We start from the raw sequence: 13,636 nt of genomic DNA, 5'->3' as shown, positions 1-13,636 counted from the left end.
GGGGGGGTTTTTTTTTTGAAGGTTTTTGGGGTTTTATTTGGGGGGGTTTTTGGGGTTTTTAGGGGTTTTTTTTGGAAGGTTTTTAGGGGGTTTTTTTGGAAGGTTTTTAGGGGTTTTTTTTGGTTTTTTTGGGGGGTTTTTTTGGGGGGTTTTAGGGGGATTTTTGGGGTTTTTTTGGGGTTTTTTTGGGGGGGTTTTAGGGGTTTTTTTTGGAAGGTTTTCAGGGGGTTTTGGGGTTTTTTTGGGGGGTTTTTGGGGGGGGTTTTGGGGTTTTTAGGGGGTTTTTGGGGTTTTTTTGGAAGGTTTTTAGGGGGTTTTGGGGGTTTTTTTTGGGGGCTTTTTGGGGTTTTTTTTGGAAGGTTTTTAGGGGGGTTTTGGGGGTTTTTTGTTTTTTTTTTTTATTTTTTTGGGGGTTTTTTTTTTGGTTTTTTTGGGGCTTTTTTTGGTTTTTTGGGGGGTTTTTGGGGGGGGTTGGGGTTTTTTTGGAAGGTTTTTAGGGGGATTTTTGGGTTTTTTTGGGGGGTTTTTTTGGGGTTTATTTGGGGGGGTTTTTAGGGGGTTTTGGGGTTTTTTTGGGGGGTTTTGGGGGTTTTTTTGGGGGTTTTTTTTGGGTTTTTTTGGGGGGTTTTTGGGTTTTTTTTTTTATTTTTTTGGGGGGTATTTTTGGGTTTTTTTTGGGGGGGGTTTTAGGGGGTTTTGGGGTTTTTTTGAGGGTTTTTGGGTTTTTTTTTGGGGGGGGTTTTAGGGGTTTTTTGGGGTTTTTTTGGAAGGTTTTTAGGGGTTTTTTTTGGGTTTTTTTAGGGGGTTTTTGGAAGGTTTTTAGGGGGTTTTTGGGGGTTTTTTGGGTTTTTTTTTGGGTTTTTTTGGAAGGTTTTTAGGGGGTTTTTTTGGGTTTTTTTTTGGGGTTGTTTTGGGGTTTTTTGGGGGTTTTGGGGTTTTTTTGGAAGGTTTTTGGGGTTTTTTTTGGGTTTTTTTTGGGGGGGTTTTAGGGGATTTTTGGGGTTTTTTTGGAAGGTTTTTAGGGGGGTTTTTGGGGTTTTTTTGGAAGGTTTTTAGGGGGGTTTTTGGTTTTTTTTGGGGGGGTTTGGGGGGTTTTTTTGGAAGGTTTTTGGGGGTTTTTGGGGTTTTTTTGGGGTTTTTTTAAGGGGTTTTTGGGGGTCACACCTGCATGGTGGTGTTGTCCACGATCATGCTGCGGAAGGTGATCTCGGGGTACTCGGCCGCCACTTCCTCACAGCACTGCAGGAACAGCCCGTCCCCCAATTTCCTGAGGGGACACAGGGGGAGATGAGACCCCCAAAAAATACAGGGGTACCCTCCCAAAAAATCCGGGGTACCCCAAAAAAATACAGGGGTACCCCCAAAAATCCGGGGGTACTCCCAAAAAATCCAGGGTACCCTGAGATCCCACTCAGCACTGCAGGAACAGCCCATTCCCCAATTTTCTGGGGGGGGGTAGGGGGGGGTGAGACCCCCAAAAAATACAGGGGTACCCCTGAGATTCCACTCAGCACTGCAGGAACAGCCCATTCCCCAATTTTCTGGGGGGGGGTAGGGGGGGGTGAGACCCCCAAAAAATACAGGGGTACCCTCAAAAAAATCCGGGTACCCCCCAAAAAATCCAGGTTACCCCGGGATCCCACTTAGCATTGCAGACCCCAAAAATTAGAGGATAACCCCCCTAAAAAAATCCGGGATAGCCCCCAGATATCTCTGGGATCCCCCAAAAGTCCACGCAGCACTGCAGGAACAGCCCATTCCCCGATTTCCTGGGGGGGGTAGGGGAGGTGAGACCCCCAAAAAATACAGGGAACCTTCCCAAAAAATACAGGGGTACCCTCAAAAAAATCCGGGGTACCCCCCAAAAAATCCAGGTTACCCGGGGATCCATTTAGCATTGCAGACCCCAAAAATTAGAGGATAACCCCCTAAAAAAATCCGGGATAGCCCCAGATATCTCTGGGATCCCAAAAAGTCCACTCAGCACTGCAGGAACAGCCCATTCCCCGATTTCCTGTGGGGTAGGGGGGGGTGAGACCCCCAAAAAATACAGGGAACCTTCCCAAAAAATACAGGGGTACCCTCAAAAAAATCCGGGGTACCCTCCAAAAAATCCGGGGTACCCCAAAAAAATCCGAGGTACCCCCAAAAAATAGAGGGGTACCCTCCAAAAAATCCGGGGTACCCCCCAAAAATCCGGGGTACTCCTGGGATCCCACTCAGCACTGCAGGAACAGCCCATTCCCCAATTTTCTGTGGGGTAGGGGGGGGTGAGACCCCCAAAAAATACAGGGGTACCCTCCCAAAACATCTGGGATCCCCCCAAACCTCCCTCAGGACTCCACCAAACCCGTCTGGACCCCCAAAACTCACAAAGGAGCCCCCAAATCCCTCTGGGACCCTCCATACCTCCTCTGGAACCCCCCAAAGTCCACCAAGGATCACCCTCCAGAACCCCAAACCCCCTTGGGACCCCCAAAACCCCCCTTAGGATGCCCTAAACCCCCCTTGGGATCCCCAAAACCCCCCTTGGGATCCCCCAAATCCCCTTTAGGACCCCCAGATCCCCTCTGGGACCCCCAAACCCCCTTTCGGACACCCCAAACCCCCCTTGGGAACCCCCAAACCCCTCTGGGATCCCTCAAACCCCCTTTAGGATGCCCTAAACCCCCCCAGGACCCCCCAAATCCCCCCTGGGACCCCTCAAATCCCCTCTGGGACGCCCCAAACCCCCTTTAGGACCCCCCAAAATCCCCTCTGGGACCCTCCATACCTCCTCTGGAGCCCCCCAAAATCCACCAAGGATCACCCTCCAGAACCCCAAACCCCTGTGGGACCCCCAAAACCCCCCTTGGGATCCCCTAAACCCTCTTTTGAGACCCCCCAGACCCACAAAGGACCACCTTGGGACCCCCCAAACCCCTTCTGGACCCCCAAACACCACCAAGGCCAAACCTCCAGAACCCCAAACCCACTTTAGGACCCCTCAAACCACCATGGGACCCCCAAACCCCTTTTAGGAACCCCCAAACCCCTTTCACCCCCCCCAAACCCCATCTGGACCCCCTAAAACCCACAAAGGACCCCCTTGGGACACCCCAAAATCCCCTCAAACTCCCCCAAGGACACCCTCCAGACCCCCAAATCCCCTTTAGGACACCCTAAAACCCCCACTGGGACCCCCCAAATCCCCCCTGGGACCCCTCAAACCCCCTTTAGGACCCCCAAAATCCCCTCTGGGACCCTTCATACCTCCTCTGGAACCCCCCAAATCCCCTCTGGGACCCCCCAAACCCCCTTGGGACCCCCCAAAATCCCCTCAAACTCCCCCAAGGAAACCCTCCAGACCCCCAAACCCCTCTGAAACCCCCAAACCCCCCTGGGACCCCCAAACCCCCTTTAGGACGCCCCAAACGCCCCTTGGGACCCCCCAGATCCACTCTGGGACCCCCCAAGCTCCCCCTGGGACCCCCCAAACCCCCTTTAGGACACCCCAAACCCCCATTTGTGCCCCCCATGACCCCCTACATGATGTTGGCCTTGTGCACGGCGGTGACGCAGCGGCGCGCGGCCGCGCGGGCCAGCCCGAAGGCGTAGTGGGCGATGCGGCGCGAGCGGCCGGCGGTGATGATCTTGAGGCTCTCGACCACGCCCGCCACGCTCTGGGGGTACAGGGACGGGTGTGACATCACCCGGGGGGCGGGGCAGGGGGCGGGGCATGATGCAGGGGGTGGGGTATGATCCAGGGGGCAGGGCAGGGAGTGGGGCATCAACAATGGGGTGTGGCACCATGCCCGCCATGCTCCGCGGGCACACGAGCACAGGAATGACATCAACCAGGGGGCGGGGCGTGGGGCATGACCCAGGGGGCGGGGCATCACCGAGGGGGCGGGGCATCAACAAAGGGGTGTGGCAGGGGGTGGGGCATCACTCAGGGGGTGTGGCGGGGATGGGGCATCAATAATGGGGTGTGGCACCACGCCCACCACGCTCTGCGGGCATGGGGACAGGTGGGCATCACACAGGGGGCGGGGCAGGGGGGTGGTGCATCACCCAGGGGGCGGGGCATCAACAATGGGGCGTGGCAGGGGGTGTGGCATCAATAATGGGGTGTGGCACCACGCCCGCCACGCTCTGCAGGCACAGGGATGGGGTGACATCATCCAGGGGGTGTGGCAGGGGGTGGGGCATCAACAATGGGGTGTGGCAGGGGGTGGGGCATCAACAATGGGGTGTGGCAGGGGGTGGGGCATCACCCAGGGGGCGGGGCATCACCCAGGGGGTGGGGCATCAACAATGGGGTGTGGCACCACGCCTGCCACGCTCTGCAGGCACGGGGACGGGTGGGGCATCACCCAGGGGGCGTGGCAGTGGGTGGGGCATCAACAATGGGGTGTGGCACCATGCCCGCCATGCTCTGCGGGCACACGGGTACAGGTGGGCATCACCCAGGGGGTGTGGCAGTGGGTGGGGCGTCAACAACACGGTGTGGCACCACGCCTGCCATACTCTGCAGGCACGGGGACAGGTGGGCATCAACCAGGGGGCGGGGCAGGGGGTGGGGCATCAACAACGAGGTGTGGCACCACGCCCGCCACGCACTGCGGGCACGGGGATGGGTGGGCATCACCCAGGGGGCGGGGCATCACCCAGGGGGTGTGGCAGGGGGTGGGGCATCAACAATGGGGTGTGGCAGGGGTGCGGCATCACATCCAAGGTGTTTTCTGAGGGATTTGGGCTGTTTTTGGGATGATTTTGGGGTGTTTTTGGGGATATTTTTGGGGGTATTTTTGGGGTGATTTTGGGGTGCTTTTGCAGAGTTTTTTGGGTTTTTTTGGGATATTATAGGGGCATTTTCGGGGGGCATTTTCTGGGTGGTTTTGGGATGTTTCTGGGGATATTTTTGGAGTGATTTTGGGTGATTTTGGGGGTATTTTTAGGAGTATTTTTCAGATGTTTTTGGGGTGATTTTGGGATATTTTTGGGGGTATTTTTGGGAGTATTTTTTGGATATTTTTGAGATGTTTTTGGGGTGATTTTGGCTGGATTTTGAGGTGATTTTGGGGCGCTTTTGGGAATATTTTCGGGCGTATTTTTTGGATATTTTTGGGGTGATTTTGGCTGTTTTTGGGGATATTTTTGGGAATATTTTTTCGATATTTTTGGGGTGATTTTGGCTGGTTTTTGGGGTCATTTTGGGGGTATTTTTGGGAGTATTTTTTGGATATTTTGGCTGTTTTTTGTGGTGTTTTTGGGGCACACCTCGTGCTCCAGGGAGCTGTACTCCCCCTCGGTGTTCTCCCTCACGATCAGGATGGTTTGGGGGATTTTTGGGGTATATTGGGTATATTTTTGGGGTGATTTTGGCTGGTTTTTGGGGTGATTTTGGGGTGGTTTTGGGGATATTTTTGGGGGTATTTTTTGGATATTTTGGGGGTGATTTTGGCTGTTTTTTGGGGTGATTTGGGGATATTTTTGGGGGTATTTTTTTGGATATTTTGGGGGTGATTTCGGCTGGTTTTTGGGCTGATTTTGGGGTGGTTTTGGGTATATTTTTGGGGGTATTTTTTCTATATTTTGGGGGTGATTTTGGGATATTTTTGGGATATTTTTGGGGGTATTTTTGGGAGTATTTTTTGGATATTTTAGGGGTGATTTTGGCTGTTTTTTGGGGTGATTTTGGGGTGTTTTGGGGGTGTTTTTGGAGATTTTTTAGGGGTATTTTTTGGATATTTTGGGGGTGATTTTGGCTGTTTTTGGGGTGTTTTTGGGGCACACCTCGTGCTCCAGGGAGCTGTACTCCCCCTCGGTGTTCTCCCTCACAATCACGATGGTTTGGGGTATTTTTGGGGATATTTTTGGGGTATTTTTTGGATATTTTTGGGGTGATTTTGGGGGTATTTTTTGGATATTTTGGGGGTGATTGTGGCTGGTTTTTGAGGTGATTTTGGCTGCTTTTTGGGGTGATTTTGGGGTATTTTTGGGGTATTTTTGGGGGTATTTTTTGGATATTTTGGGGGTGATTTTGGCTGTTTTTTGGGGTATTTTTGGGGATATTTTTGGGAGTATTTTTTGGATATTTTGGGGGTGATTTTGGCTGGTTTTTGGGGTGTTTTTGGGGTGTTTTTGGGGCACACCTCGTGCTCCAGGGAGCTGTACTCCCCCTCGGTGTTCTCCCTGACGATCAGGATGGTTTGGGGGATTTTTGGGGTATTTTTCAGGATATTTTTAGGGGTATTTTCTGGATATTTTGAGGGTGATTTTGGCTGTTTTTTGGGGTGATTTTGGGAGTATTTTTTGGGATTTTTTTGGGGGTATTTTTTGGATATTTTGGGGGTAATTTTGGGAGTATTTTTTGGATATTTTGGGGGTGATTTTGGCTGTTTTTTGGGGTGATTTTGGGGTGTTTTTGGGATATTTTTGGGAGTATTTTTTGGATATTTTGGGGGTGATTTTGGGAGTATTTTTCAGATATTTTGGGGGTGATTTTGGCCGGTTTTTGGGGTGATTTTGGGGTGTTTTTGGGGCACACCTCGTGCTCCAGGGAGCTGTACTCCCCCTCGGTGTTCTCCCTGACGATCAGGATGTCGATGTCCCGGTGCCGCGTCTCCACCCCGGGCAGGCTCTGGCAGTGAATGACGTTGGCGTAGAGATCCAGGCTGGTCCTGGCAGGGCCCCCCAAAAATATGCAAATGAGCCTCAAAAATATGCAAATCGACCCCCAGAATATTCATGCGAACCCGCTAGAGTGGAAATAAAACCCTAAAATGTGAAATGAAACCCCAAAATATTGAAATACCCTAAAAATGTAAATCCGCCCCTAAAATGTTTAAGTGAACACACAAATTAACCCCTAAACATGCAAATTAACCCCCAAATCATGCAAATTAACCCCCAAATCACGCAAATCACACCCAGACATGCAAATTGACCCCAAAACATGCAAATGAATCCCTTAAACATGCAAATTAACCCCCAAATCATGCAAATGAACCCCCAAATCCTGCAAATCACACCCAGACATGCAAATTGACCCCAAAACATGCAAATGAATCCCTTAATCATGCAAATCAGCTTCAAAACACACAAACTGACCCCAAAATGTGTAAATAAAACCCTAAAACGTGCAAAGAACCCCCAAATATACAAATCAACAGTCAGTTATGCAAATTAACCCCAAAACATGCAAATGAACTCCTAAAATATTCAAATCAACCCCATGGATATGCAAATGAGCTGCCAAACCACGCAAATAAACCACAACATGCAAACCAAACCCAAACTATGCAAATGAGCCCCAAAACATGCAAATGAACTCCTAAAACATGCAAATCAGCTCCACAGATATGCAAATGAGCCGCCAAACCATGCAAACGAACCACAACATGCAAACCGGACCCAAACTATGCAAATGAGCCCCAAAACATGCAAATGAACCCCAAAATGCAATTTAACCCCCAAGACTTGCAAATGAACCCCCAAAACATGCAAATGAACCCCGAAATCAACCCACAAAACATGCAAATCAAGCCCCCAAATTATGCAAATGAACCCCAAAATATGCAAATGAGCCCCCAAACGGACCTGATGAGGTTGTTGCGGGATTTGTGGCTGGGGGGGAGGTTGTGGTTGGTCTCGATGTTCCCTGGGGGAAAAAACGGGGTCAGAGCGGGGATTTTGGGGGAAATTTGGGGAAATTTGGGGGTTTTGGGGGAGATTTGGAGGATTTGGGAGAGATTTTGGGGGTTTAGAGGAGATTTTTGGGGGTTTTGGGGGAGATTTTTGGGGGTTTGGGGAGAGATTTTTGGGGGTTTAGAGGAGATTTTTGGGGGTTTTGGGGGAGATTTTGGGGGGTTTGGGGGGAGATTTTTGGGATTTTGGGGGATTTGGGGGAGATTTTTGGGAGAGATTTTTGGGGGAGATTTTGGGGGGAGATTTTTGCGGGAGATGTTGGGGGATTTGGGGAGATTTTTGGGGGTTTTGGAGCTGATTTCAGATCAGATTTGGGGATTTTGGATCAGATTTGGGAGCAGATTTGGGATCAGGTTTTGGGATTTAGGCTTATTTTAGGGCTTTAGGCTCAGATTTGGGCCAGGATTTTTGCGATTTGGGCCAAAAAAATTGGGCTCAGATTTTGGGATTTGGGCTCAGATTTTGGGGTTCAGGCTCAGATTTTGGGGTTCAGGCCCAGATTTGGGCTCAGATTTTGGGGTTCAGGCCCAGATTTTGGGATTTCAGCTCAGATTTTGAGATTCAGGCCCAGATTAGGGCTCAGATTTTGGGATTTAGGCTTAGTTTAGGGCTTTAGGCTCAGATTTGGGCCCAGATTTTGGGATTCAGGCTCAGGTTTTGGGATTTAGGCCCAGCTCTGGGATCCAGGCTCAGGTTTTGGGGTTCAGGCTCAGGTTTTGGAGTTCAGGCCCAGATTTTGGGGTTCAGGTCAGGTTTTGGGACTCAGGACCAGATTTGGGCTCAGGTTTTGGGGTTCAGGTCAGATTTTGGGGTTCAGGTCAGGTTTTGGGGTCCAGGCCCAGATTTTGGGGTTCAGGCTCAGATCTTGGGGTTCAGGCTCAAATTTTGGGGTTCAGGCTCAGATTTTTGGGATTCAGGCTCAGATCTTGGGGTTCAGGCCCAGATTTTGGGATTTAGGCCCAGATTAGGGCCCAGATTTTTGGGATTTGGGCTCAGATTTTAGGATTTAAGCTCAGATTTTGAGGTTCAGGCCCAGATTTTGGGATTCAGGCTCAGATTTTGGGGTTCAGGCCCAGGTTTTGGGGTTCAGGCTCAGATTTTGGGGTTCAGGTCAGGTTTTGGGGTTCAGGCCCAGATTTTGAGATTCAGGCTGAGATTTTGGGGTTCAGGCCCAGATTTTGGGGTTCAGGCTCAGATTTTGAGATTCAGGCCCAGATTAGGGCTCAGATTTTGGGATTTCAGCTCAGATTTTGGGGTTCAGGCCCAGATTTTGGGATTTAGGCCCAGATTAGGGCTCAGATTTTGGGATTTAGGCTTAGTTTAGGGCTTTAGGCTCAGATTTGGGCCCAGATTTTTGGGATTTGGGCTCAGATCTTGGGGTTCAGGCCCAGATTTGGGCCCAGATTTTTGGGATTCAGGCTCAGATTTTGGGGTTCAGGCCCAGATTTTGGGATTTAGGCTTAGTTTAGGGCTTTAGGCTCAGATTTGGGCCCAGATTTTTGGGATTTGGGCTCAGATTTTGGGGTCCAGGCCCAGATTTTTGGGTTCAGGTCAGGTTTTGGGGTTCAGATTTTGGGGTCCAGGCTCAGATTTTGGGGTTCAGGGCAGGTTTTGGGGTTCAGGGCAGGTCCTGGCACCCTTGAGCGCGACGCCGTTGCGCCGGATGGCCGTGATCGCGTTCTGCACGTCGTCCTCGGGCGCCTCCGAGTTCACCCGAACCTCCTCGAAATCCACGGGGACGCAGGCGTGCCTGGGGAGAGAGGGCACAAATGGCAACAAAACGGCAAAAAATGGCAAAAAAAAAGGCAAAAAATGGCAAAAAAATGGCAAAAAATGGAACCAAAACGGCAAAAAAAAGGCAAAAAAATGGCACCAAAATGGCAAAAAAAGAGGCAAAAAATGGAACCAAAATGGCAAAAAATGACAACAAAATGGTGTCAAAATGCCATTCCAATGTCACCCAAATGTCACCCCAAATGTCACCAAATGTCACTCAAATGTCACCCCAAATGTCACCCCAAACAAACACCCAAATGTCACCCCAAAATCTCCCAAAATGTCCCCCAAATGTCCCCCAAATATGCCCAAAATGTCCCCAAAATGTCACCCCAATATCACCCCAAATATCCCCCAAAATGTCACCCCAAGGATCATCCAAACGTCATCCAAATGTCACCAAACAGGCCCCAAAAGTCACCCCCAAATGTCACCTCAATAGCACCCAAATGTCACCAAATGTGACCCCAAATGTCACCCCCAAATGTCCCCACAAGGTCTCCCCAAATCAACACGCAAAATCACCCCAAAAGCCACCAAAATGTCTCCCCACAATGTCCCCCAATATCCCCCAAATGTCACCCCAAACAAACACCCAAATGTCACCCAAAATCACCCAAATTCTCCCAAAATATCCCCAAATGTCCCCACAAGGTCTCCCCAAATCAACACCCAAAATCACCCCAAATATCCCCCAAAATGTCACCCCAAGGATCATCCAAACGTCACCCAAATGTCACCAAAAAGGCCCCAAAGGTCAAAGGTCACCCCAAATGTCACCTCAATAGCACCCAAATGTCACCCAAATGTCCCCACAATGGCTCCTCAAATCAACACCCAAAATCACCCCAAAAGCCACCAAAATGTCCCCAAAATGTCCCCCAAATATGCCCAAAATGGCCCCAAAATGTCACCCCAATGTCACTCAAATGTCCCCTCAATGTCACCTAAACATCCCCCAAATATCCCCCAAATTTCACCCCAAATGTCCCCAAATGTCCCCCCAATATCTCCCAAATATCCCCCAAATGTCTCCCAATGTCACCAAGTGCCCAACTTTACTGATTCATTTGCATATGCAAATACTCTATTGCCTTTCCCCCCCTCTCATTTGCATATTTTGGGGTTAATTCCTCCCTTTTTGGGCTCCATTTCTGGGGCTCCATTTCCACTTTTGGGGCATTAATTCCCAACCCCACTGAATCATTTCCACACTGTACATACATAATTACACTTTAAATTAATTAATTAACATTTCCCTGCCTCATTTGCATATTTTGGGGTTAATTCCTCCATTTTGGGCTCAATTTCTGGGGCTCCATTTCCCCTTTTGGGGTGTCAATTCCCAACTCCACCAACTCATTTCCATACTTGAAGAACTAATTAATTTTTCTGGGCCTCATTTGCATATTTTAATATAAATTCCTCCATTTTGGGCTCCATTTCTGGGGCTCCATTTCCACTTTTGGCCGTCAACTCCCAATCCCACTGAATCATTTCCACACTGTACATGCATAATTACACTTTAAATTAATTAATTAACATTTCCCTGCCTCATTTGCATATTTTGGGGTCAATTCCTCCATTTTGGGCTCCATTTCTGGGGCTCCATTTCCACTTTTGGCCGTCAACTCCCAATCCCACCGATTCATTCCCACCCTATACGAACTTAACCACACTTCTAATTAACTCATTAACATTTCCCTGCCTCATTTGCATATTTGGGGGCGTGGCCCGCACCTGAACACCTCCTTGACGTGCAGCATGAGCTCGGGGCCGATGCCATCGCCCGGGATCAGCGTCACCGTGTGCCGGCCCCCGTACTTGGCTGGGGGGGGCTGAAAGGGGGGGAACCCCAAAAATTTGGGGTCCCCTCAACCCCCCCAGACCCTCCCTGATGTCTCCCCCTCTTTTTCCCAATTTTCCCCCCAAAAAATTGGGAAATTTTCAAGGTTTTGGGACCCCTCCCGAGTGATTTTGGGACCCCCCCCAAAAGAAATTTGGGGCCTCCTTGGTGATTTTGGGGTTCCCCCCTTTGGTTATTTTGGGCCCTTCTACTGTTTTTGGGGGTCCCCCCTTATTTTTGGGACCCCCCCCCAATGATTTTTGGGGTCCCCTTCTTGTTTTTGACCCCCCCCAATGATTTTTGGGGTCTCCCCTTCTTGGTTCCCCCACTTCTTTTTGGGCCCCCCCCGCACTGATTTTTGGGACCTCCCAAGCGGTTTTTGGGACCCCACCCCAAAAGAAATTTGGGGTCTCCTTGGTGATTTTGGGGTTCCCCCCCCTTGGTTATTTTGGGCCCTTCTACTGTTTTTGGGGTTCCCCCCTTATTTTTGGGACCCCCCCCAATGATTTTTGGGGTCCCCTTCTTGATTTTGACCCCCCTCCAATGATTTTTAGGGTCCCCCCAATTTTTTTTTGCCCCCTCCCCATTATTTTTGGGATTCCCCCCTGTGTTTCTAAGCCCCCCCCCCAGGATATTTTTGGGACCCTCCAATGATTTTTGGGGTCCCCCAATGATTTTTGGGGCCCCCCAATAAATTTTGGGGTCCCCCAATGATTTTTGGGGTCCCCCAATGATTTTTGGGGCCCCCCAGGGGATTTTTGGGGTACTCACGATGCTGCGTTGCTGTTGGAGGGGGGGAGAGAAAATGGAACAATGAATGAGAAATTGGGGACCCCACCCCAAAAATTCCCCACACCCCAAAATTTGGGGGTTGGGTGGGGGATGGGATTTTTTGGGGGACGTTGGGATTTTTTGGGATTGGGATTTTTTGGGGGAATTTTTTGGGGGATTTTTTGGAGGGGTGGGATTTGGGGCTGATGGGATTTTTTTGGGGGGGATTTTGGGTGGATTTTGGGGGGATGGGATTTTGGGGGGTGGGTGGGATTTTTTTTGGGGGGGGGGCGGGGCACTCACGGAGGGGAGGTGGAGCTGATCCACAGCGTGGGAAATCCCGGCCTGAGGAATCCACACCTGGAACTCGAGGAGTCCCAAAAATTGGGGTGAGGTGAGACCCCCAAAAAACCCCCCAAAAGGGTTCAGAGCCCCCCTCCCCAAAACAGCACCAGAGAATCCCCCCCGCAATGGTTCAGGACAACTTAAAAAACTCCTCTTTAATTAAAAAAGTGTTAATTAAACTTCGCATGGGTGGTTTGGGGGTTCCTGGGGATTTTCCCGAGGGAATTCCCTGCCCGGGACCCCCCGGACCGCCTTTGGCCACGCCCGCCCCCCCTTTGACGACCCCACAATGGTTCCGCCCAAGACATCGCCCCTTTCAGAAATATCAGCCAATCACAGCGTGGAGCGCTGCCCCTCCCACACACCCTGCGAGTTCCAGCCAATCAGCACTCGCGGAACAGCGCCACATCCCCACAGTAACCAATCAGAGCCCGGTCCGCCGCTTCCACATCCCGCCCCTCCGACGGCCGCCAGGCCCCCGCCGGCGCGCCAGCCAATCACACGCCGCCGGTGCAGCGGGCATCGAAGGGAACCGGCGGGAACGGGCGGGAACCGGCAGGGGCGGGGCCCGGTAGGCGGCGGATCGGGTTCTGATTGGTCACTCACCGCGCGCGGCCGCAGCGCCGCCCGCATCACCCTCCGCCGCGCCGCCGTCAACGCCGCCGCCATGATGCTCCCGCCGGCGCCACGAGTTCTCGCGAGATCTCGTCACCGCCCACGCGAGGAGATAGGGCGATAAGCTCGAACTCTCGCGAGAGTTCCCGCCCCGCCCGCGGCACGCCCTCACGCCGTGGCAGCCATTTTGTGTCTGGGAGTGGCGCTGGCGTGAGGCGTCGCGGAGAAAGGCGAGAAAGGCGGGGCCGTCCACGCCGTTTTGTCCCGGAACGGCGACACCGAGCGTTGAGCCCTTTCCCCATCTGTGATCCTTTTCGAGGGCGAAACTAAAAAACTCTAATTGAAAACGGGAGGGAAGAGCTGCGGCCACCGCCCCTCAGCCGTCGCTATGGCAACGTCTAGAGTGCGCATGCGCCGGGGCGTGGTCGTGGCTCCGCCTTCCGTGCCACAGGCGGGGCGGCCGCCATTTTACCCGCCTGTGCACTGCATTGCGCATGCGTTCTTCTTTAACCACGCCTGCAACGCGTCTTAGCCACTCCTCTGCTCCCTCTTGGCCCCGCCCCCACCTCCACCGCAGGCCACGTCTCGTGC

At 51.5% G+C, this 13,636-nt stretch overlaps 1 protein-coding gene across 1 annotated transcript; it reads right to left on the bottom strand.

The window, feature by feature from the left end:
• Window positions 1-1,158: 1,158 nt before the first annotated feature.
• On the bottom strand, window positions 1,159-13,174 carry LOC135442122 (isocitrate dehydrogenase [NAD] subunit gamma, mitochondrial-like). Its single transcript, XM_064701666.1, has 9 exons — window positions 13,037-13,174; window positions 12,389-12,445; window positions 12,086-12,097; window positions 11,209-11,306; window positions 9,330-9,442; window positions 7,585-7,645; window positions 6,533-6,665; window positions 3,529-3,662; window positions 1,159-1,267 (listed from the first exon to the last, which is right to left on the bottom strand). Exons 1-9 carry the CDS (start codon window positions 13,097-13,099, stop codon window positions 1,159-1,161), a joined length of 780 nt encoding a protein of 259 aa, XP_064557736.1. The 5' UTR covers window positions 13,100-13,174.
• Window positions 13,175-13,636: the final 462 nt, after the last annotated feature.

This window comes from Zonotrichia leucophrys, unplaced genomic scaffold (genome assembly GCF_028769735.1).
Source record: "Zonotrichia leucophrys gambelii isolate GWCS_2022_RI unplaced genomic scaffold, RI_Zleu_2.0 Scaffold_1217_13949, whole genome shotgun sequence".
NCBI classification, from domain to species: domain Eukaryota; kingdom Metazoa; phylum Chordata; class Aves; order Passeriformes; family Passerellidae; genus Zonotrichia; species Zonotrichia leucophrys.
Note: the sequence above shows the minus strand (reverse complement) of the source record. Positions and strands in the feature narration are given on the sequence as shown.